This window comes from Cetorhinus maximus, chromosome 7 (assembly GCF_964194155.1).
Source record: "Cetorhinus maximus chromosome 7, sCetMax3.hap1.1, whole genome shotgun sequence".
Classification (NCBI taxonomy): Eukaryota; Metazoa; Chordata; class Chondrichthyes; order Lamniformes; family Cetorhinidae; genus Cetorhinus; species Cetorhinus maximus.
Window position 1 is genome coordinate 104957518 of NC_135885.1, and position 23734 is coordinate 104981251.

At 45.0% G+C, this 23734-nt stretch overlaps 1 protein-coding gene across 1 annotated transcript in view; it reads left to right on the forward strand.

The window, feature by feature from the left end:
- The window catches only part of myo16 (myosin XVI), a 654305-nt gene that overhangs the window by 429256 nt on the left and 201315 nt on the right, over window positions 1–23734 (forward strand). The window contains exon 21 of the mRNA XM_078544837.1: window positions 9218–9370. Within this exon, the coding sequence (XP_078400963.1) occupies window positions 9218–9370 (153 nt within the window). The remainder of the gene's footprint in view (window positions 1–9217; window positions 9371–23734) is intronic.

The window sequence follows — 23734 nt, forward strand, 5'->3', positions numbered from 1 at the left end:
AGTCTGCAAATTGATACAGATAAGTTAAAAGTCAGTGGCCGAAAAATTGGCAGATGGAGTGTGATGTGGGAAAATATGAGGTTGTGCACTTTGACAGAAAGAATAGAAGAAGCGGAATAAATAGAGACAGACAGCAGAATGCTCAGTATAGAGGGACCGGGGTGATCTGGGTCACCTCTACCACCTTAAACATCCACTTGTGCACGGTAGCAGCAGTGTGTGCCATCTGCAAGAGGTAGTTGTACCATTTACAAGATGCACTGCAACCACTCGCCAAGGCTCCTTCAACAGCACCTTGCAAACCCACAAATTCTGCCACCTTGGAGGATAAGGACAGAAGACTCATGGGGACACTACCACCAAGCCACACACCATTCTGACTTGGAAATATATTTCCATTCCTTCATTGCCAATGGGTCAAAAACCTGGAGCTCCTTTCCTAATAGCACTGAGGGTCAACCTACACCACATGGACTGTAGTGGTTAAAGAAGGTGGCCCACCACCACATTCTCAAGGGCAATTAGGGCTGGAGTATAAATGCCTTGCCAGTAATGCTCACTTCCCAGGAACGAATCCCTTCCCTCCTTTATGATGGTCCTTGTTACCTGCCTTATGAGACTTGCTGTCATATTTGGTCCGATAATGCTCCACTGAGGTGCTTTGGGACTTTTTAATTATGATAAAGGCACTATATGAATGCAGGTTATTGTTGTTGTTTTGTGAAAAAGGTTCTCGAGGATTATCAGGGAATAGAGGGACAGCAGAAGGTCAGAGATGATATCCTGTTCATGCTTGAATTTCATTTCATGGAGAAGTGTGTTGGCTTCACTGGGACAGATAGTAACGGAACCATGGTGGTGGGTCTTGAGGGAGAGGCTGTGGAGGATAAAAATTTGCTGAAAGCTACAGAGAATTCACAGGGGATGATGAATGAGAACAACCCACAGTAAAGTGATTTGGCCAGAGATTGACACAATTTTGTTTCTTAATGATATATTTTGAAAATCTTGGACAGGGAGGACGTTTAGAGATAATTGGAATGAACAGAGTAATTGAGGAATGAGAGAGAAGAGAAAATCATTGGAGTGACCTGGAGTTAGGATAGAACAATTTTCGGGGAAAGGCAGCAGATTATGAAATGAGTAAATAATGCGTTGTGGAAAGATAGTTGAATAGCTAACATCTGGGTCAGAATGCAGTTTAATAAGTAGGTGCTGAAGGAGATGAGGCTGTTAATGAGTGGAAGAGACATGAGGGAAAAAAAGACTACAGATTATGGTGGATGTTGGAGAGGCTGAGGAGAAGAAAGAGATTTAGGCGGATGAATGGGTTGTCTCAATTTTAGAGGCAAAGAAACCCATGAGCTTTGCTTATAGAGGTGAGATAAAGACACATAGAAACATAGAAAAAAGGAGCAGGAATAGGTCATTCGGTCCTTCGAGCCTGCTCCACCATGCAATATGATCATGGCTGATCCTCTAGCTCACAGCCACACTCCCGCTTTCTCCCCATACCCTTGACACCTTTAGAGTCTAGAACTCTATTTCCTTCTTAAGTATATTCAGTGACACGGCCTCTGTAGCCTTTTATGTTAGAGAATTCCACAGGATCACCACCCTCTGAGTAAAGAGGTTTCTCCTCATCTCAGTCCTAAATGGCCTACCCCATATACTGAGACTGTGACCCCTTGTTCTAGACCCCCCCACCAGCCAGAGGAAATATCATCCTTGCATCCAGTCTGTCCAGCCCTGCCAGAATTTTATATATTTCAATGAGATCCCCTCTCATTCTACTAAACTCCAGTGAATACAGGCCTAGTCGGCCCAATCTCTCCTCATACGACAATCCTGTCATCCCAGAAATCAGTCTGGTGAACCTTTGCTGCACTCCCTCTATGGCAAGTATATCCTTTCTTATGTAAGGAGACCAAAACTACACACAGTAATCCAGATGTGGTCTCGCCAAGGCCCTGTACAGCTGCAGTAAGACATCCTTGCTCCTGTACTCAAGTCCTCTTGCAATGAAGGCCAACATACCATTTGCCTTCTTAGCTGCTGGCTGCACCTGCATGCTTGCTTTTAGTGATTGGTATACAAGGACACCCAGGTCCCTTTGTATATCAACATTTCCCAATCTATCACCATTTAAATAATACTCTGACATTCTGTTTTTCATGCTAAAGTGGTTAACTTCACACTTATCCACATTATACTGCATCTGCCTTGTATTTGCCCACTCACTCATTCTGTCTAAATTGCCTTGAAGCCATTTAACATCCTCCTCACCACTCACATTCCCACCAAGTTTTGCATCGTCAGCAAACTTGGAAATATTACATTTGGTTCCCTCAACCAAATCATTGATATATATTGTGGATGGTTGGGGCCCAAGCACTGATCCCTGCGGTACTCCATTATTTACCGCGTGCCACTCCAAAAATGACCCATTTATTCCTACTTTCTGTTCCCTGTTTGCTAACCAATTCTCAATTCATGCCAATATATTACCCCCAATCCCATGCACTTTAATTTTGAACACTAACCTCTTATGTGGGACTTTATCAAAAGCTTTCTGAAAATCCAAATACACCACATCCACTGGTTCTCCCTTAATATTCTGTTAGTTATATCCTCAAAAAACTCCAGTAAGTTTGTCAAACATGATTTCCCTTTTATATATCCATGTTGACTTTGTCTAATCCCGTTGATATTTTCTAAGTGTCCTGTTATCGCATCCTTTATAATAGACTCTAACATTTTCCCTACTACTGATAGGCTAATTATAATTCCCTATTTTCTCCCTCCCTTCTTTTTAAATAGTGAGGTTACATTTGACACCTTCCAATCTGCCAGGACTGTTCCAGAATCTACAGAATTTTGCAAGATGACAATCAACGCAAACACTATTTCCATGGCCGCCTCCTTGACATTCAATGGCATTACTATCACTGAATCCCCCACTATCAACATCCTGGGGGTTACCATTGACCAGAAACTGAACTGCACTAGCCATATAAATACTGTGACTACAAGAGCAGTTCAGACGCTAGGAATCCTGAGATGGGTTACTCACCTCTTGACTCCCCAAAGCCTGTCCACCATCTACATGGCACAAGTCATGAGTACGATGGAATACTCCCCCTTGCCTGAATGAGTGCAGCTCCCACAACACTCAAGAAGCTTGACACCGTCCAGGACAAAGCAGCCTACTTGATTGGTACCACATCCACAAACATTCACTCCCTCCACCTCCGAATCACAGTAGCAGCAGTGTGTACCATCTACAGGATGCAAGAATTCACTAAGGCTCCCTTGATAGCACCTTCCAAACCCACGACCACTACCATCTGGAAGGACAAGGGCAGCAGATAGATGGGAACACCATCACCTGGAAGTTTCCCTCCAAGTCACTCACCATCCTAACTTGGAAATATGTCACCGTTCCTCCACTGTTGCTGGGTCAAAATCCCGGGACTCCCTTCCTAACAGCACTGTGAGTGTAGCTACACCACATGGACTGCAGCGGTTCAAGAAGGCAGTTCACCACCACCTTCTCAAGGGCAACTAGGGATAGTTGCAATAAATGCTGGCCCAGCCAGTGAAGCCCACATCCCATGAATAAATCAAAAAAAGTACTCTGGAATGTAGATTATCAGGCCCTGGGGATTTATCGGCTTTCTGTCCCATTAATTTCTCCAGCACTATTTTTTTAGTAATACTAATTTCCTTCAATTTCTCCTTCTCAATAGACCCTTGGTTTCCTAGCATTCCCAGGAAGTTATTTGTGTCTTCGTCCATGAAGACAGAACTAAAGTAGCTGTTTCATTGCTCTGCCATTTCCTTGTTCTCTATTATAAATTCCCCCATTTCAGACTGTTATTGACCTACATTTGTCTTCATTAATCTTTTTCTTTTTACATACTTGTAGAAACTTTTACAGTCCGCTTTTATGTTTCTTGCAAGTTTACTCTCATACTCTATTTTTCCCCTCTTAATCAACCTTTTGGTCCTCCTTTGCTGAATTCTAACCTGCACCCAATCCTCAGGCATGTTAATTTTTCTAGCAATGTTATATGGCTGTTCTTTGGGTCTAATACTATCCTTAATTTCTTTTGTTAGGCATGGTTGGGGCACTTTTCCTGGGTTTTTTTGCACCAGAAAGGAATGTATAACTGTTAGAATGCATACATTTGTTCCTTAAAAATTAGCCATTGCCTACCCACCATATACCTTAGCCAACTCATGCCTCATACCTTCGTAGTTTTCTTTGTTTGGATTAGGACTCTTGTTTCAGATCGGACTACTTTGTTATCCATCCTAAGGAAGAGCTCTATCATCTTATGGTCACTGTTCCCTAAAGGACCCCGTACAACAAGATTATTAATTAACCCCTTCTCATCGCACAATATCAAATCTAGAGTAGCTTGTTCCCTAGTTGGTTCCTCGACATACTGGTCTAAGAAACCATCTCATAAACACTCCAGGAATTCATCCACCACAGTATTATTGCTAATTTGGTTTTCCCAGTCTATATGCAGATTAAAGTCACCCATGATTACTGTATCACCCTTGTCACATGCATCTCTAATGTCCTGTTTAATGCCATCCCTTACCTAATTACTATTATTTGGAGGCTTATAGGAAACTCCCACTAATGTTTTCCACACCTTGTTGTTTCATAATCACCCAGACTGATTCTACACCTAGATTTTCTGTGCCAATATCCTCTCTCACTAATGCACTAATTTCATCCTTAATTAACAATGCCACCCTGCCTCCTTTTCCTTTTTTCCTGTCCTCCCTAAATATCGAGTACCCTTGGATATTCAGTTCCCAGCCTTGGTCACCCTTCAGCCAAGTCTCCATAATCACAATCATATCATACCCATTTACATCTATTTGCACTGTTAATTTGTCTACCTTATTGTGAATGATCCATGCATTCAGATACAGTGCCTTTACACTTGTCTTTTCTAACATTTTTACACTTTTTTGTACTATGACCCTATTTGCTGCCAGCCATTGTTTCCTCTGCTTTCCACTTTTGCTTTCTACTTTTCTGTCTTTCATTCATATCTTTATTTCCCTCTCTTGTATCTCCCCGCTCAGGTTCTCATCCCCCTACCACTCTAGTTTAAACCTTTCCCCGCAGTACTAGTGAATAACCCTGCGGGGATGTTTGTTCCGGTCCTGCTGGGGTGCAACTCGTCCAGCTTGTACAGGTCCCGTCTTTCCCAGAATCAGTCCCAATGCCTCAGGAATCTAAATCCCTCCCTCCTACACCACCTCTCCAGCCACACATTCATCTGGTATATTTTCCTATTCCTGATCCCACTAGCACATGGCACTGGGAGTACTCCTGAGATTACTACCTTTGAGGTCCTACTTTTTACTTTATTTCCTAGCTCCCTATATTCTGCTTTCATCCCTCTTTTTACCTATGTTGTTGGTCCCGATCTGGCTTTTCACTGTCCCCCTTCAGAATGTCCTGCAGCCACTCAGTGACATCCTTGACCCTGGCACTGGGGAGGCAATGTACCATCCTGATGTTATGTCTGCAGAATAGTCTATCTATTCCCTTTACGATAGAATCACCAATCACTATTGCTCTCCCACTCTGGACACTGGAAATGTCCCTGACTTCCCACATCACACAGGAGGAGCATTCCACATGGCTGAGCTGCCCTGCCATGACTTACCCTTAAATTACTCCCCTTACTTTTACTTCCTCTAGTTTTGAGAATATTAAGGACAGTAGAAATACTCATCAGGTCCTACTTACCAAGACCACTGGTCTTCTTCCTGAGGAAAGATAGAAAATGACAGGACCATCTCTTTCCCTCTTGATTGAACTCCCTCACTCACTAAACTCCAACTTAAATACTCTAATGCAGCCCAAAGCAGCACTCCAGTGCAGAGGAAAGGAAGGAAGTTTGAAGGAGGTGGCTGGTAATAGAGAGGAGTTTAGGTACTCTCTTTGAGTAATAGGAGGATTTGACCATAGGTAGGGAGAGTAGTCATTGATTGACTTTTCAAATGTAACTGGAATGTTTGGTGTTATGACTTACTGACTCTGGCTGCATCTGTACCTGCATCAGCCTGCTAACCCTAACAAGGAGGATGGCATTCGGTCCTGGATAATGCAAGAGTAGCCAGACTTTGTTCACCTTGCCTTGGTTGACGCACTGAAGGCACAATAAGGGTCATTCCATGATCAATGCGACCAGTGAGGAACAGCATTTACAGACAGCACCTCACGAGTAAGCTGGGCTTCTCTGGCACCACAGGATTGCAGAATCGCTCCCCACCTGAATCAGATCCTTAATTTGGAGGGTGTATCAGTAAAGAATCTTGTATTTCAATTCTAGCAGATTGTGTGTGCCCTGCTGTTCGATGACCAATTTGGTGCTGGAGTTTCGTTCAAGCTGGTGCAAATTTGGTGCCAGCTAGCTTTTTTGACAGAAGTGGATCTGGTCAACCGTAAAATTTCTAATTCAAATCATCATCACTCAAGCTTACCGCAGCTTACTGAGTTGTGCAACATTACACTTGGGTTATTAGGAGTGACATGTGAAATAAGATACAAAAACAAAAATAGCTGGAAAAACTCAGCAGGTCTGACAGCATCTGCGGAGAGGAATACAGTTGACGTTTCGAGTCCGTATGACTCTTCATCAGAACTAAGATGTTGTCTTTTGTGCGAGGAAAAGAATATTGAGGATATTTCCCCGTCATTGGTAAATCCCCATGTATTTTGAAATTCAATGTTTCAGAAATTACAGCCTCCATCATTTCTATTGAATAATTTACACCATATTATCTGTGATGAAATTGTTCTGCAGCATCTCATTCTGTAGGTATGTAAACATTTTTCTTTAATATATTGCTGTATTTTTTCTCCATAAATTTTAATAGTTATTTTTTGACAGTGGTGTGGACTATTGCCCAATTCATTCAACATCTTCCAGCAAAACTTTGCTTCCAGATTTGCACTTCTTGTTATTCCTTGAAGTTTATCAAATATTTAAAGGTATTCTGAGTATTGACCTCTGTCAACTTTGATCGACAAACAGCAGAATCAATATTGGGGTTTATCAAACCTTGGATCAGCAACGTTAAATTATTAATGACTGTACACCCTTTGGTGAAGATTTTTAGATGCCAGTAAAACCAACAAAAGTACTCATACAGAAAACAGCAATTTTGTGCAATTAGCTCAATTGACAAATACTATTTAAACAGTACCTTGCAATATATTCAACTTGCAGCATGTTAGCAGCATTTGATACCCAGATTGTCCCACACTTGTATTACAAGAGGGATGAGGTTGATTAAGTGAGTGAATGGGCAACACGTTGGCAGATGAAGCATCATTTAGGGAAGGGTAAAGTTATTTAGTTTGGTCATAAGAATAGGAAAGCAGAATTTTAAAAAAATGTAAAACTTATGATTAATGTTCAAAGAAACATGGGTCTGCTCGTAAGAGGAACACAGAGGGCAGAATATTGCGCTCATCAGGTGGGCATGCACCCAACCTGAATGAGCATAAAATGATGCGCGATGACGTCAGGCAAGTGTCCCAACGTCATTGCGCACTCGCACGATATTTCGGCCGGCCGGCGCATGCGGGAGTCGGCAGCATGCCCACCGACGATTAAGCAGCCAATTAAGGCCCTTAGTGAAGTAATTGATTCAAACCGGGTCGGTGGGTGGGCGAAAAGGCCAAATGGCCTTTGCATCTTAGGCAAAACCTCATTCACGGGCGGGATGAGATTTCGACCAGTGATTAAAAAAAAATCTTTTTGCACTCATCTCTAACATGTCCCTGCTCATGTGACAGAGTCACAGAGGGGACATGCTTTTTAACATTTTTAATATCTTTATTTCTGTGGCTCAGGGAGCTTTTACTGCCTGCACCCCCGCCCCTGTGTGAACTTCTGCGCTCGTGCTCTTCCCACCCCCACCCCGGCAGTGCTGACTGCTGCAGCGTGCGATTCACACTGGCTGGCCGTTAATTGGCCAGTCAGCATGAAATGGCGGTCAGTCGCAGCCTAATTGCGGGCTGCAGTTGGCTTCCCGACTGCTCCCGGACCCGCAGGCCGAGCCCACCCGACCACCGGAAAATCCTGGCCAGAAGGTTATCATGAAGGTTCAGCAAGCAATTAGGAAGGAAAACAGCATGTCAGTCTTTATCGCAACATAACTGGAGTGCTGGCATAAAGAAGCCTTGCTACAATTGTGCAGGGCTTTGGTGAGACCACATCTGGAAAACTGTGTGCAGCTTTGCTCTCCTCAGTTAAGAAATATTATACTTGCGTTGGAGGCAGTACAGCAAACCTTCAGTAAATTGGCCCCTGGAATGAGGGGGTTGTCCTATGATGAGAGGCTGAGTAAATTGGGCTTGAATTCGTTAGAGTTTAGTAGAAGAGTGAGAGGTGATCACATTGAAACCTACAAAATTCTAAAGGGGCTTGATAGGATGGCACTGACCGATTGTTTCCACTGGTCAGGGAATCTAAAATACAGGGGTTCAGACTCAGGATAAGAGGCTGATCATTTGGGACTGAGTTGAGGAAAAACTAATTTACTCAAAAGGGTTGTGAATCTTTGAAATTCTCTACCCTAGAGGATTGTGGATGCTCCATCGTTGAATACATTAAAGACTGGGATAGACAGATTTTTGGTCTCAGGGAATCAAAGGAAATGGGGAGCAGGTGGGATAGTGGAGTTGAAGCCCAAGATCAGCCATGATCTTATTGGATGGTGGAGCGGGTTCGGCAGGCCAAGTTATCTACTCTTGCTATTTCTTGTGTTCTTGTGGGATAAGCATTAAAATCATGCCAAAATACACCTGAATTTGTGATATCTACTCCTGGCAGACAAGGTTCTTTACCAGGAGTAGAAAGTATAAGTACGGAAATTGGAAAAGGAAGTATTTTTAAGAGGATGAAGTAATGTTTAATATAACAACAAGAAATGCTGGAAAAACTCAGCAGGTCTGGCAACACCTGTGAATACGACTCTCCTGCTGAGTATTTCCAGCATTTTCTGTTTTTTATTTCAGATTTCCAGTATCCGCAGTATTTTGCTTTTATTTTAGAGAGTAATATTTAACACTTGGAAATAGTGATCAATGAAATGCCAGCATTAATTTGCCACTATTGTTACAAGCATCAACATGCACTAGAAAAAAATGAAATGTGTTTTTGTTCCTCAGCTTTGTATCAACATGACTAATGAAAAGATCCATCAGTATATACACGAGATACTCTTTCAACAGCAGCAGGTGGAATGTGTTCCAGGAGGTGTCACCATGGAAACTGTCAATTCTCCCAGCTACCACAACTCTGTTCTGGACTTCTTTTTTCAGGTACGCTTTAAATACTTGAGTTGAAATTGTGAAATTATTATTTGCAGATGACCTTCACAAATGCTAATTAGGTTTAGTAAATTAATAAGCAATGTTTACTCACTATATTTGCTCTGTGCCAAAGCTACCTTTGGTAAACATTTTAGCCACAAGTCATTTTCTGTTGAATCATGCAAAATATCTTTGCCTTCTTGAGAAAGTTTCCTGAATGCAATTGTCTAAAAATGTCACAAATTAAACTGTAACAAACCCCATCGTGTAAATTGGAAGGTGTAAATGAAATAGGAAAAATAAAACCTGATAAATATGACCCCTAAAAAAAACACATAGCATTATTGCTATCTATCATTACCAAGGAGGACTTGGAACTTCAGGCATGTGTACAATGAAGATTGCAGACTTGAATTTTCTGGTTTGGATTAACACCCTGTCATTAATACAAATATGAATCAATACCTGACATTTTAAAGAAAACATAGTGGAAAATAATGATACTGAAGGATATCAGTTGGCTTCCCTGGCTGTCAGGGAAATGGCCACTTATGATGCATTAACGTATAAAAAACTACTGAATTTATTTAGTGACTTTCAAATCCTCAGGATGTGCATCGCAGTTAGAAAATTACTTTTGAAGTCACTGTTGGAATGTCAGAAAACAAGGCAGCCAATTTGCGCACAGCAAAGTCTCAAACAGCAATGTGATAAATGACCAGGTAATTCATTTGAATGAAGTTGGCTGGGGGATTAATATTAGCCATCCCACTTGGAAAATTCTCTTCACTTCGTCAAATAGATCCTTGGATCACTTATGTCCACCTGAGGGAGCAGATGGGATCTTGTTCAAATATGCTTCCCTGCTGACTCCCCCACCACCTCGCCCCCAGCTCCCCCATACTGCAACACTGTCTCAGTATTGCACTGAAATGTGTACAATTCTAGAATGGAACATGAACCCATGACAATCTGACTCAAGACCAGGATGTTAGTTAGCACTGGCTCGAAATTAATACCTCATGGGTTAGCTTAGGTGGTTACTCTGCTCACTGCTCAATCATAAGGGAATGTGCATACTTCAGATTGACTAAGTGCTTCAATCCTTCAAACAAATTGTTCTAAGAATTATAGGCTATTCTTTTTAGCTCCACTGAGGCACATATCTCTCTTTGGGGCAGGATTTTCAAATTGGCATGTGGTCACGCGCCCAACATGCATGAGCATGAAATAGCTTGCGATGACATTCGGTGAGCGTCCCGACGTCATCGCTCATTCGCGTGATACTTCAGTCGGTGGGCGCGTGCGAGAGTCGGCAGCACACCTGCTGACAATTAAAAAGGCTATTAAGCCCCTTAATCAATTGAGGGATGATGTTTCGAACAGTGACTAAAAAAAACAATAAAAATTTTTTAAACTAATTTTTCACACGTCCCTGTTCATGCGACAGAATCACATGTGGGGACATGTTTTCCTTATTTCTAAAGTCTTTATTTCTCATGTTAAAAATCTCCTGCTCCCTGAGGCAGCTCTGTGACTTCAGGGAGCTTTCATAGAGTGCACCCCCCCCGCGCATGTGCACACTTCAGCGTTCGTGATCCTCCTGCCCCCACCTAGGTGGCGCTGAGGCTAACAGTACGCGTTTCACACTGGCTGGCCTTTATTGACCAGACAGCGGGAAATTGTGGCTGGGGCCCGATCACGGGCAGCAGACCATTGCACTGCCACTCCCAGGCCTGCCCGATGAGGGGAAAATCCTCCCCTTGGTGTTTGAAATGAGATAATAATCAGTGACCGGCTGCCAGACATGGGCATTTTTTTTAGATGGGCAGTCGATCCCAAGTGTCTCCAAATAAGCCAATTGCCTTTGAGTATTTCAGAAGAAGTGATTCACAAACAGCTGTGGGGATAACAAACAAATGCAGTTCTCTCTACAGGTGGAAGTTGTTACTTCTTCAGTAAGGGCGGGATTTTCCCAGAATTGCACTAAGTGCGGTAGTGGGCGGGTAAAATGGAGCCCTACTGCCAATGAAAATGCCGGGTGTTCATGCCGTATCTTCCTGGGCCCACCTCATTATATATTCACTCCCGCAAAACACGCCATTTCCATGGTGGGCGGGTTCTCATTCGCCCACTCGCCATCACCCCGCTGTTGCATCACACCGGCTGCCATCTTTAAAAGGTAGCCACCAGCAAAGCGCTCATTACCACCAGCTCACCACCGCTGTCTGAGATACATGGCCAGCAAAGACAAAAAAGACTGCAGCCCCCAGCTTCAACAGCGGGCCCCTCGAGCAACTGCTGGATGTCATGGAGGCCCAACGGGATTTGCTCTAGTCCCGCTCTTGCCACAGGATGGGTAGAAATGTCACCAAGGACATTAGGAGGTGGTGGCAGCGGTGGTCAGCGCGAATGTCCTGCAGAGGAGGACAGCCACCTAGCGTCACAAAAGGATGAATGATCTCCTCTGTTCCGCTAGGGTAAGTCACTCTTTTCATCATTCCCAACTCACACACTCACAAACCCATCACACACCCACAGGGCTCTCACTCACTGCCAGTGCAAGGGACATCACCATTCACTCTTTCACACACACCGTCATTGTCCTCATCCCGTCCATGGGACCACTCACCACTGACAAAGGCCAGACATACTTATCATCTGGCTTGGCAGGCGTCCTGACACTCTCCACATCTCCATCCATGCAGGACAAGCTGGCTCACAACAGGAGGGAAAGGTCACAGAAAGGTGGAGGGGTGCCAAAATTCAAAGTTCTCCCAGAGTTTGAAAACAGAGCCATCCAGCTGGCCGGTGATGATCGGGACTGGTCCAGTACTGATGGTGAGGTCGGCGCTGCTCTACCAATTGAGGGTCCAGCAGTGCAACATCCATCAGACAACCATGCTGTGAGTGATGTGTCCTCTTTCACAGGCCACTGCCATGCACTAATTATCCCTTGCTTCTGCAGGGATATCTGCCAAACAACCGACAGAGTCCATGACCCAGGGCCTCCAATCAAGCCGTGAAGGAACCTTTGGAGAGGAATCCGAAGGCACCCTCCCTGAAGTCCTGTCACAGCGCTCACCCACACCCTCCACCAGCACAGAGACACACACTTCAGTGGGACCTAGCTTTAGAGTAGCCTCGGGATCACAATCTGGTGAACACATCGCACTTTCTGATCCACAGCAGGCGGAGGTAGGGACTTCCCAAGTCCCCGGCACTCGGAGGACTGCTGGAGGCTAAAACCTTGCTTAGTCCGAGTCAGGTGATGAGCCTCTGGATACGGTTATGTCACAGTTGCTGGAGCTGTAAAGACAAGCTCGGGAATAACAGGAAGGGATGTCCCTGCACTCCTCAGATTGCAAGGCATGTTGGAGGAGTCCGTCCGTCTTCAGGCTGAGGTGATAGCGCCGACATTGCAACGCACCGAGGTCAACACTGGCAGGATATTGGCCGCCATGGAGACCTTGGTCCAGGACGTCACTCCTGCACGGCTGTGTGGGCTGAACTGCATCGCTGAGGCCATAGTTGGCCTCTAACAGTGTGTATGTGAGAGAGGTGCTGGGCAGCTTGATCTCATTTCAGCCCTTCCGCTCACGGAGTCAGCCAGGGGCCCTCAGGCACCCATACAGAGGGGGATCAGCAGGTGCACGCCCCGGGGCCATCCGCCCAGGTGACTCCGGGAGTGATCGGTCCATCTGGCTCCCCTTTTCCTGTGACCTTCGCAGATCCAGCATCACAGGCTGAGGAGGATGTCACTGCCACACAGCAGGACCCCGAAAGCAGGCTGGGGCCCACCAAGTCTCAGCCCTCCAGGGGACACCTGCCCAAGCCATTACAGACAGGGCATCACAGTCAGCAGGCTGCCTCCACCACCATTGTCGAGGTCCGGGGAGCACCAAGCCGCAACGGCAGGGTTAGGACAGTTAAGGAGAATTAGTTGCACACGGGGCACAGGTGGTAATCATTTGTACATAATGTTCACTGTTGTCAATAAAATCCCAAGAATGTCACCCTGCATGTGGCTCCTTGTTCTGATGAGCAGTGTTCTTGTCACTCAGATGTGAAGCCTTTCTGCACAAGATAAAAGGCAGGTGTCTCAGTCCAGGGCCTCTTCCCTGTGCTCTGTGCAGCCTTCAGACCACAGTGATGGTCCAGCCTCACACTCCCTGGAAACATTACTGATGCCTGCACCTTGGCGGTGCTTGCCATTGTTGCCAGAATGTAGTGGGCAGGTGCCACAGAGTTCTCTCATTCTCTCTGTGTGCTCTCAGCACCTTTAAGGTGGGGCTGGTCCCTGTCACACCAGCATCTGTGACCACTGATGCTGTGCACCAGCTCCTGGCCTGAGATATTGAAGGCGGACAGAGCATCAGATGCATCTAAAGTTTCATTACTGTGTCTCTGAGATGGCCCTGATCAGAGCGCAAGTGAGCTGCCCTCTGCCAGACAGGAGTCAGACATTCTCAGAGGCCATTTACGATCTATGGAGTGTCCTCACAGCATGTTGTCATCATCTTCCTGCGCTCGAGTGACTATTAGGCCCTCCACTGCATCTCCATGACAGAAGCATTCTCATAGAGGGTATTGGTGCTGCAATAAACGAGACTGGAGTCAAACGTTCACAACTGTGATCTACCGCGACACCTCACTGCATTTCGTCATCATCCTCCACAAATCTGGCAGCTATTAGGGCCTCCTGAGTGTGCCTGCCTCATCTAGCCAGTGTGAGAGCCTCATCCCTACCATCGTCACCACAAATGACCCCTTCACCCTCATCCCCGTCAGCGTCCTCCTCATCGCTCATTGGAGGAGACATGCAGCTCCTCCATCTCCTCCTCAGCCAGCTCCTCACCCCGTTGCAGCGCCAGGTTAAAAAGGGCACAGCAGACGACGACGATACGTGATACCCTCTGCGGACTGTATTGCAGGGCTCCACCAGACCGGTCCGGGCACTGGATCTGCTTCTTCAGTACCCCGATGGTGTACTCCACCAATTTGTGAGCTGCTGCATGAGCCTCATTATACAGTTGCTCTGCTGCAGTCTGAGGCTGCCGCACGGGTGTCATCTGCCACAGCCTCTTCGGGTAGCCCTTGTCCCTAAGGAGCCAACCCTGCAGCCTCTGTGGACCCTGGAAGACTGCAGAGATCTGCAAGTGACTCAGAATGTAGGCATCGTGCACACTCCCTACATACCTGAAGGATGCATTTCTGGCGGTTGCATACCAGCTGCATGTTCAGCTGTTGTGATTGATGTAGTCCACCATGTATAGCATTGGAAGCCTGAGCATCACATGAGTGCAGTCAATTGCACCCTGCACCTGTGGGAATCCCGAGTTCAGGGTGAGTCTAATGACCCTTGCATCCTGGCTATCCCGGTCCAGGGCAAAATGCACAAAGTTGTGTGCCACGGAGAAGATGGCATCAGTGACCTCATGGGTGCATTTGTGGATGACAGATTGTGAAATCCCACAGAGGTCACCTGTGGAGCCCTGAAAGGAGCCACTGGCATAGAAATTGATCGCCATGGTCACTTTCACAGCCACTGGAGGTGGATGCCCTCCATGTCCCCTTGGCGCCAAGTCCTGCTGTAAGTGGCAGATGTGAGCCACCAGGTCCCGAGACATACGCAGTCATCGGTGACACTGGTTCTCAGTCATCCGCAGGAATGACAGACGGCGTCTATAGACCCTAGGTGTCACTAGGCACTGACCAGCCACGGCTCACTGTCACTCCTGGGCAGCGTGTGCGGGGCCCCAGCTGCCCCTTCTTCATGAGGTTGCTGCTCCTGCCTTTGCGCTGCCAGGAGCCTCAGTTACTCTCTCCTCCATCTCCTACGGTCTCTGTAGGCCATCAGGCATACAGCTAGGTCACCAGGATCCATGATCCTGATGTAGTCCTCCTGCAGTATGAAAGAGAGAGAGACATGGTTATCATGGCTCTACTTAGCACCTTTCCTTGCCCTGTGTGACTGCCCCTTAACACTTCCCGGAGAGTGCTGGTCACCCCTCGGATGGCCAGTGATGAGTGTGCTGCATGGCTGCCCTGTCAACCTGCAACATGGGGACACTGGTCCAAACTGGGATGCTGAGTCTGCAAGGGGCTGTGAGCGCCTCTAGCAGTGACTGCTACATGGCCAGCATTGGCGAGGAGATTGTACAATGTGTGCAGTCCAACTGCTTCGCAGTCCAATAAAGTGGTGGTGGACTCAAAGTCTGTGCTGGGGGGGTGGGGGCTGGGGCGGGCTAAGGTATGGAGCACTTGGTGGCCCATTGGTGCCTCCGCATTGCTTGCATGGGCAGGCAGGTTAGGAACCTGACCCGAATCATGTCACTGTGGCTGCGCCTGATCTGTCTCAGTTGTAGAGCATGGTCAGTTTATACAGGTATCCCTAATGCGTGACCATTTCCCTTGCTTACCCTGCTCCCCACCTGTACGCAGGATGCAGCACCAGGGCAGCACTTGACCCCACCCCAGCAGTCACCACCCAGGCTGGCCAGCACTTGCCCCCAGACACCCCCACCCCTCAGCAGTCGCAGGCGGGGACAGGCATCAGTTTCCCCCGCTCCCCCCTCCTCCAGCTCCCCTGAGGCCTGTAAACAACGGGTGAGCCATGGAGAACGCTCATTCTTACTCACCTCAGTTCCCACAATGTGAAGGCTGCCAAGTGCACGTAGCCTGCATGCTGTTGTGAAACACGTCAGCGTGCCTTCCGGCCGACGTGGATGGATGATACGGCAGGACTCCAAGAGCCTGGCAGGATGACCTTTTAATTATATACTAATGTATTACAATTAGCTCCCCACTGACTGATGGCAGGAAACGCAGCCCGCGGTTGGCATGCTGAGTGGAAGATCGAAAGCTGCCTTCATGCCATTGTGAAGTGGGTCCCGCCATACTTTCTGCGCACGCCACCAATCACGCCTGCCGCCAGCGGGCTCGGAAAATTCCACCCTAAGTTCTAAATAGAAATGCTGTTTTTCAATTATTGGCTGCCTAATAGTTGATTTAATTCCATACCGAAATAAGAAGCTGGTACCAAGAAAAGTGACCCTGACATCACCAGGTTGTTGTAAAAACTCAACCTCATCACGAATGTCTTTCAGTGAAGGAAACCTGCTTTCCTTACCTTTGGCCTATGTGTGAACCCTGTCCCATACCAAAGTGGTTGACTCTTATCTTCCCTCTGTAATGGGCAAGCAAGCCATTCGGTTGTATGAGACTGTCACAGCATTGTGTAAGCACCTTCCCTACACAGATTTCAGCAGTTTAAGAAGAAAGCCACTAACATCTTCTCAGAGTAACTGAGGTTCAACAGTAAATGCTGGTCTTTCCAATGACACTCATATCTGTGAATGTTTTTGCTTTTAAATTGACTTGACAATAGCCATGTAAAGACCATCACAACACACAAAATTTAGTTCAGAAATTACTTAATTGAATCAGAGGAAATGCAGCAGAAAATTGTACAATATCCATTTTGTGCCAGACAACAGTGAAATTTCATTTCTGGACACAAACATAGATCTAAGGATTGGATGCTGAAGTCAGCACACCCCATTTATGATTGCTTTGATACTTTAGCTATTAAATGTAAAAGGCGGAAAATAAGGAGGGGTATGAATCAATGATCGACACTTCTGATCCTTGAGATCCCAAAAGAGGAGTGTGGTTAGGCTACCTGTGAATTAAATTGATCATACTCCTCACCGTTTATTACTTAAATTATATGGCCAAGAGTTTCCACTTAGGAGACAATCCGTGATCTGGGTGCAAATTGTGCTAAAAATTTTGCTAGTTTTGCTAAGTGAATTCTTGCTCGAGTTTCTACTTCAACTCATTTATATATTGCCAACAAAATCTTCCATGAACCTGCGTAACCGGACATTTTGAAACATAATTTTGAAAAGATTATACGTTAAATTTTATATTCAAGTATTCCTTGACAGATTTAGTGGTAACCGGGTGCAGGTCATTAATGCAATTGAAAATGTGTTTTTCGCGAAAAATAAGCATTTTTAATCGGAGTGCCCAGTCCACCAGCCGTGAGTAACCACATTTCAAATAACTGAAAATGACTACTCTAATCAGTTTCTTAGATTTTAAATTTTTTAAAAAGTGCCTACTGCTATCCTTCAGTCAAAAATTGCAGTTTAATTTTGAGTGCCTTTTCCAATTTGTGCTCCAGTGATTAATTCGATGTTAGGACATGGCCAGTTTCCAGTGCAATGTGTTTTGAGCGATCATAGAAGATCATGGAAATTTAATTTATGATAAACCTAATTTGTACTTGAAATTGCGCAATCTTTTGGGTTGGTTTTCTGATTTTGGGAGTGAAATCCAGTGCAACCTGGCTGAAACTTCAGGCCAATATTTTTAACTGTTACCTTGAAGCACAGAGGGCGCTAGAGTACTCTTTATCAAGTGAACTGCTTCTACTGAGTGGTTACATACAATAATAATTTGGCATTAGGCACTGTCAGAAAGAAGAACTACTTTTGCTGGTTTCAAGCAACACACAAGAAAGTACTACAATACAATATGCCTAAACATAGTATATTTAATAACAACATCTCAGAGAAGGGAGAAGCAGTTGCAGGTGCAACTTTATCACACAGGGGAGAGATAAAATTAGTTCATCTCCCTTAATTTAACACAATACCAGCTGTGTAAATTAGTTTTAATTTTGAGATGCATTTGTGTCTCAGTAATCAGCATGTGGCAGTTGTGCTTTGCAACATAATTCAAAATGTGTACACTTTCAAATGGGAAAATTACATGAGGGTCAAATTATATAGTGTTGACCTACTTTGTGAATCCTGTGCCAGAATGAATATGCCCAGGGCCTGAACGCAATAAAGTCTCCGGCCTCATTTAAATTATGCCAGTGAGCTACTGATGCCTTCTGTGCATTCCCTGGAAGCTCACAAGTGGAAGGGAGCTGTAAAATAAAGGCTGGATTGGTCCCATAAGGAAATCAATCAGGAGAGAAGGGAGGTTATAGAAGAGGGCCAACAGGACTCTACGGGGCTGCTTTGGAGCTGAGACAAGCATTCTTACTGGCTTCACGTTCAGGTAAGTGTTTTTGAAAAAGCGTTTTGGAAATAGCCTCCAGTAATCTTTTTGAGGACAACCAGTTCGGTCAAGTACTGGTATTTGCCTGAATGCAAAAAAACTCAATTTCAGCAAGGGGTCTTGGACCAAGTGTTCGGTTCCCTATTTGTATATGCAAAGAGTTTCAAGCACAGGCTGCTTCTGAGAATATGACAAACTCCTGGTACAGAATGTATGGGTGCATGAGCCCTCCCATATTGGATGCTTAGGCACCCACACATCTGTAAAACAGGTGTCACCTCAATCCCCTGAGTTTTATCACAGACTGCTACTAAATGGTTACTACTTTTAAATAATGAGCTGGACATCTACATTTGAATAGCATTTTAGATGACATTAAAGTTGACAGAGTTTAAAGAATTCTGAATCTGGTGCAATAAATTATAACAATTTTCCAATTAAGCTTTTACAAAGTAATTGTGTCTGCTGTTGTCATAGAATATTCTGACAATTTGGCAGAGTTCTCATTTCAACAGCCAAGCTTATCAGGAAATCATGAGTAGAGAGACAGCAATCTCCAATTTATGAACAAGGTAACAAAGTCACAAGAGCAATCACCTCAAATTTATCACTGTGACTAGTTTCAATTTGCAGTTTATATTTTCCATTGTCAACTTTATGCCAAACAAACTTGACTTCATCCCTTACTATATCTCATCAATTTGGACTCTTTCAGAGTTTTAATTCTGTATGATGCCATTGTCTCTTGGAGGAAATAACTTTTAAGTTAGAATGAAGGATGAGAACATCTCCCAACAGGGCTGATTATCAGTCATCTCAGTTTGTGACATCAATATCCCCATAGAATTTGGCCATAACCAGGTGAGCAGGTGCATGGTATTCCTTTCATTACATAAGGGACCAAGAGGAATGGTAATGGAAGGCATGATACAAACACAGCCATTATAGGGGCAACTCGATCTCTTGCAGATGTGCATTGTTAGCACTGTTGGTTGAATGGTTATTTGAAAAAAATCTTGAGTGCAAAATTTGGACCTGTGGTGCTATGGAGATGGCACTGCCAAAGCCTGAGGCCCTCCAACATGCCCCATCCTCTTCTGGTAGGGCCAGTGCGATGCCCGATGCTGGGAGGGGCACTCACATGGGTGTCGCTTTCATGCATCAGAAACCTCCCAAATGATGTCGGCTGACTTAACGTTCTATTTACAAACTTGGACCATGCAGATCCATTCAATGTATTTGATTGTGATTCACCAAAGAATATGTGTTCAGCTCAAGAGGGGCTCAGCACAAGCCCTATTTCAAGGGCCAGGCACCAAACTGGCAGTTAAGGCCACTCTGGCTGTTGCAAAGTCTCTGAAAGCGCTGTAGAGTGTTTTTGGATGTGTTTTGGTGTGTTTCTGGATTGTGTGTTGCTGCATCCTTTCAGGGAGGACAGAGATTTGATGACCTGGCCGTATAAAGACTGCAGCAGGTATCGGAGCTACAGTTGCAGTGCCTCTGGGTCTGAAGCATGATAGGGAGAGGAATAGCTCAGCACAATGCTCTCTGCCAACTTGGAGCTAAATTCCACCATCTTCCCTGACAGTAACAGGTAGCTGTCTGGCAGGACCACCCAGGGTCTTGGTGCACACAACCATTCAGCACTTTCTTGTATGAAACCCCATTGAGGTTCTCATCTGAATCCTCTGCAGTAGTACTTGTCTGCTTGCCACCTCGACACCATACTCCCCCAGACCCCCATCCAGGTGAGCTGGAAAACTATTGATCTTCATTCTTCTTGGCCTGTCTGCAGCCTTTGACAACATTGACCACACCATCCTCCTCCAACACCACTTCTTTGTTGTCCAGCTGGGTGGGGTTGCCCTCACCTCGTCCCATTCTTATCCATCCATAAATGAAATTAAGAGCATCCAATATTTGTCTCATCATACTCAGTTCTACATATCAAATGCATCTGAAAGCCTGCTGGGCTAGAGGGAGGAGAGGTGATTAGAATTATAGGGCTGAATTTAACACTCCCCTGCCGATAGGTTTGAAGGCAAGGTGGCTTGTTAAATCCAGCGGATGGCCTGCCTGTTACCTTCCCACCCGCCCCTGACCCCACTACAATTACAACAGTGGTGAGGGCAGTATTGGGTGGCTTACTTGCCTGTGGGCCAATTAACGCCCACGTAAGGGTTTCATCCTGCCACTGCTGGGATTTAACTGGTGGAAGTGGTGGGAGAGGCCCATGCCAAGCGGCCAGCCTGGCATTTTCCCCTCTGTAGGCTGGTGGTGGGTGGGGGAAGATTCTTCCTCACCAGGCCCCCTAGGCTCATTGGAAAGCCCATCCAATGTTTTAGCCTCCGCTCAAGGTTTTACCTTCCCCCCCGGCTGCTCTTCCCCCATAGCCTCTCAAAACCCAACTCCCCAACCCCCCAACCTGCAACAAATCGCTATGGCTTTGGCAGCACCTCCCAAAGCCATGCCTCCAAACAGCCAGAAGGACAAAAATAGTAGGTAGATGGGAACACCATCACCTCCAAGTTTCCCTCTGCCAAGCACTATCCTGACTTGGATACATGTTTCCATTCCTTTATCATTGCGGGGTTGAAACCCTAGAACTCCCCACCTAACAGCACCATGAGAGCATCTTCACCACCAATAGGTCAAATAGCCTCACCACCACCTTTGCTGGGCAGCTTGGGCTGGCCAATAACTCCCTTAATTGACAGAAATATCTCAATCCTTTGGGACAGAAATCCCATCTCAAGAATAAATTCAAAAGAAATCTCATCCATTGATTGAAAACATCTGTGTGATATATCAGAAGTGAGGGAAAGCTGGAACAGACATACCACATTGAAAAAAATGTGAACCATATTCTTTTTGGTGTAGGTCGATGATTCATTGAGTTCTTGTGCCAATTAAGGTGAAGTATGTTTGTTAGTGCTGGGGAGTGGAACAGTTTTCCACTGATGACAGTGGCAGAGTCAAGCCAGATAAGTTTGGCAAAGCCCAATGAAGTTCAAAACTCCCAGGTTTTGGCTGCCTGTTTTTGCACAAACACTTCTTCATAAAAACATCAATACATAGAATGCCAAACAGTTGCCACTATTTGGTATAGACTAGTGCCTTTCAGAAACTGCACTCCAACCACCCTCATTCCACATTGGATCCTTACAACTGGAAATGAGGAGACAATTCACATCATCAGCGCTGAATTAATTTGAACTCAAATCCCAGACGTGAAAGCGCAATCCATTAAATTACTTCTTCCCACCCCTTTATGTTGTATTATAATTAATAATTCATACTTTATTCACTATTTATGCATATAAGTGTAAAGAACATCATTGTATGATGATGTTAAAGATCATATACATTTCTTGTTAATTATGTATTTATTAAACATCTCAGATGACAGTTTGAATGTGTCATTAAGATGAATGTGCAATCCTGATTGTAAACAATATTATTCTTGGTACTAAAAATACTTAAATGGAAATTAGTCTGTCCCTTTCATCTATATTTACATAAGATGGGGAAATTAAAAGAGTTGTTGCTCCAGTGTATTTTGTCAGGAAGCAATAAGCTGTAAGAGACAAGGTTTTTCCTTGGCAAGGTCAAGTAGTCAGACTTGAGTTTTCTACATCATTGTTTTGAGTTAAGTTTACATTATACATTCTTTTTATTGCTTTTCATCTTTGGGAAGAACCATGCTACATATTAGGGGCCACAATGTAACTTTCTGATATTGAACCTTGCAAAATAACAGCCTTATTCTGCACCCCAAACATTTGCTATGCTATACTTATTTTGTAGTCTCTACTAAAGAAGAAGTACTATCTGTACTGAACTTCTGAGCACGAGTCACTATATTTTCAGCATGATCAAGTGGCATGACAGTAACTGCAGTGACAGTACATTGTGGGCTGAATTTTACCTGCCCCCAGTGGGTGTGCTTCTTGCGGCAGGAGGGGGCGGCACGCCCATTCCACCCCTTCCCACCCACCCAGGAGCTCATCCCCTTAATACAGGGGATAGGCGGGTACCAAAATCAGCAGCCCACCCACCATGTTAAAATGACCAATTAAGAGTCAATTAGGCTTGTTGTCATGTCAATTGACTCTAGTAATACTGTGCCAATGCCACAATACGATTGGCATGGGCAGCAGGGCAGGAGCGGAAAGCCCAATTTTTAATCTGAAATGGTTAAAGGGTGGGAAGGAAGTGAGGGCGGGGGAGGTCACGGAATCGTTACACTGTAGAAGGAGGCCATCTGGCTCTTCGTGTCTGCACTGGCTCTCTGAGCCTTTTAACTTAGTGCCAATCTCTTGTCCTTTCCCCATAACCCTGCACATTGTTTCTATTTAAATAACCATCCAATTCCCTCTTGAATGCCTCAGTTGAACCTGCCTCCAGTATACTTCCAAGCAGTGCATTCCAAACCCTAACTACCTGCTATGTGAAAAAGTTTTTTCTCACCTCGCATTTGCTCCTTTTGCAAAACACTTTAAAACTGTGCCCTCTGGTTTATGATCTGTTACAACCAGGAACAGTTTCTCCCTATCTACTCTGTCCATGATTTTGAAAACTTCTATCAAGTCTCCTCTTAGCCTTCTCCTCTCCAAGGAAAATAGTCTCAACTCCTCCAATCTTTCCTCATAAGTGTCTCATCCCTGGAACCATTCTTGTAAACCTCTTTTGCACTCTCTCCAATGTGTTCACATTCCTCCTATGGTATTGTGCCCAGAACTGTACACAATACTCCAGCTGAGATCTAACCTGTGTTTTATATAAATTCATCATAACCTTCCTGCTCTTGTACTCTATGCCCCTATTAATAAAGCCTAGAATACGGTATGCTTTAGAACAGCTCTCTCTATCTGTTCTGCCACCTTTAATGGCTTATGTATATATACACCCAGGTCTCTCTGGTCCTGTACACCCTTTAGAATAGTACCCTTTATTTTATACTGTCCCTCCATGTTCTTTGTGCCAAAGCATATCACGTCACGCTTCTCTGCACTGAACTTCATCTGCCACCTATCTGCCCACTCCACCAATGTGTCAATATCCTTTTAAAGTTCTACATTGTCCTCCTCACAGTTTACAGTTCTCTCAAGTTTTGTGTCATCTGCAAACTTTTAAATTGTCCCCTACACACCAAGACCTAGATCATTTATATATATATCAGGAAAAGCAAGGGACCCAATACCAACCCCTGAGGAACTCCACTACAAACCTTCTTCCAGCCCAAAAAATACCCATTAACCATTACTCTCTGGCCAGAATTTTGACCTTGATGGG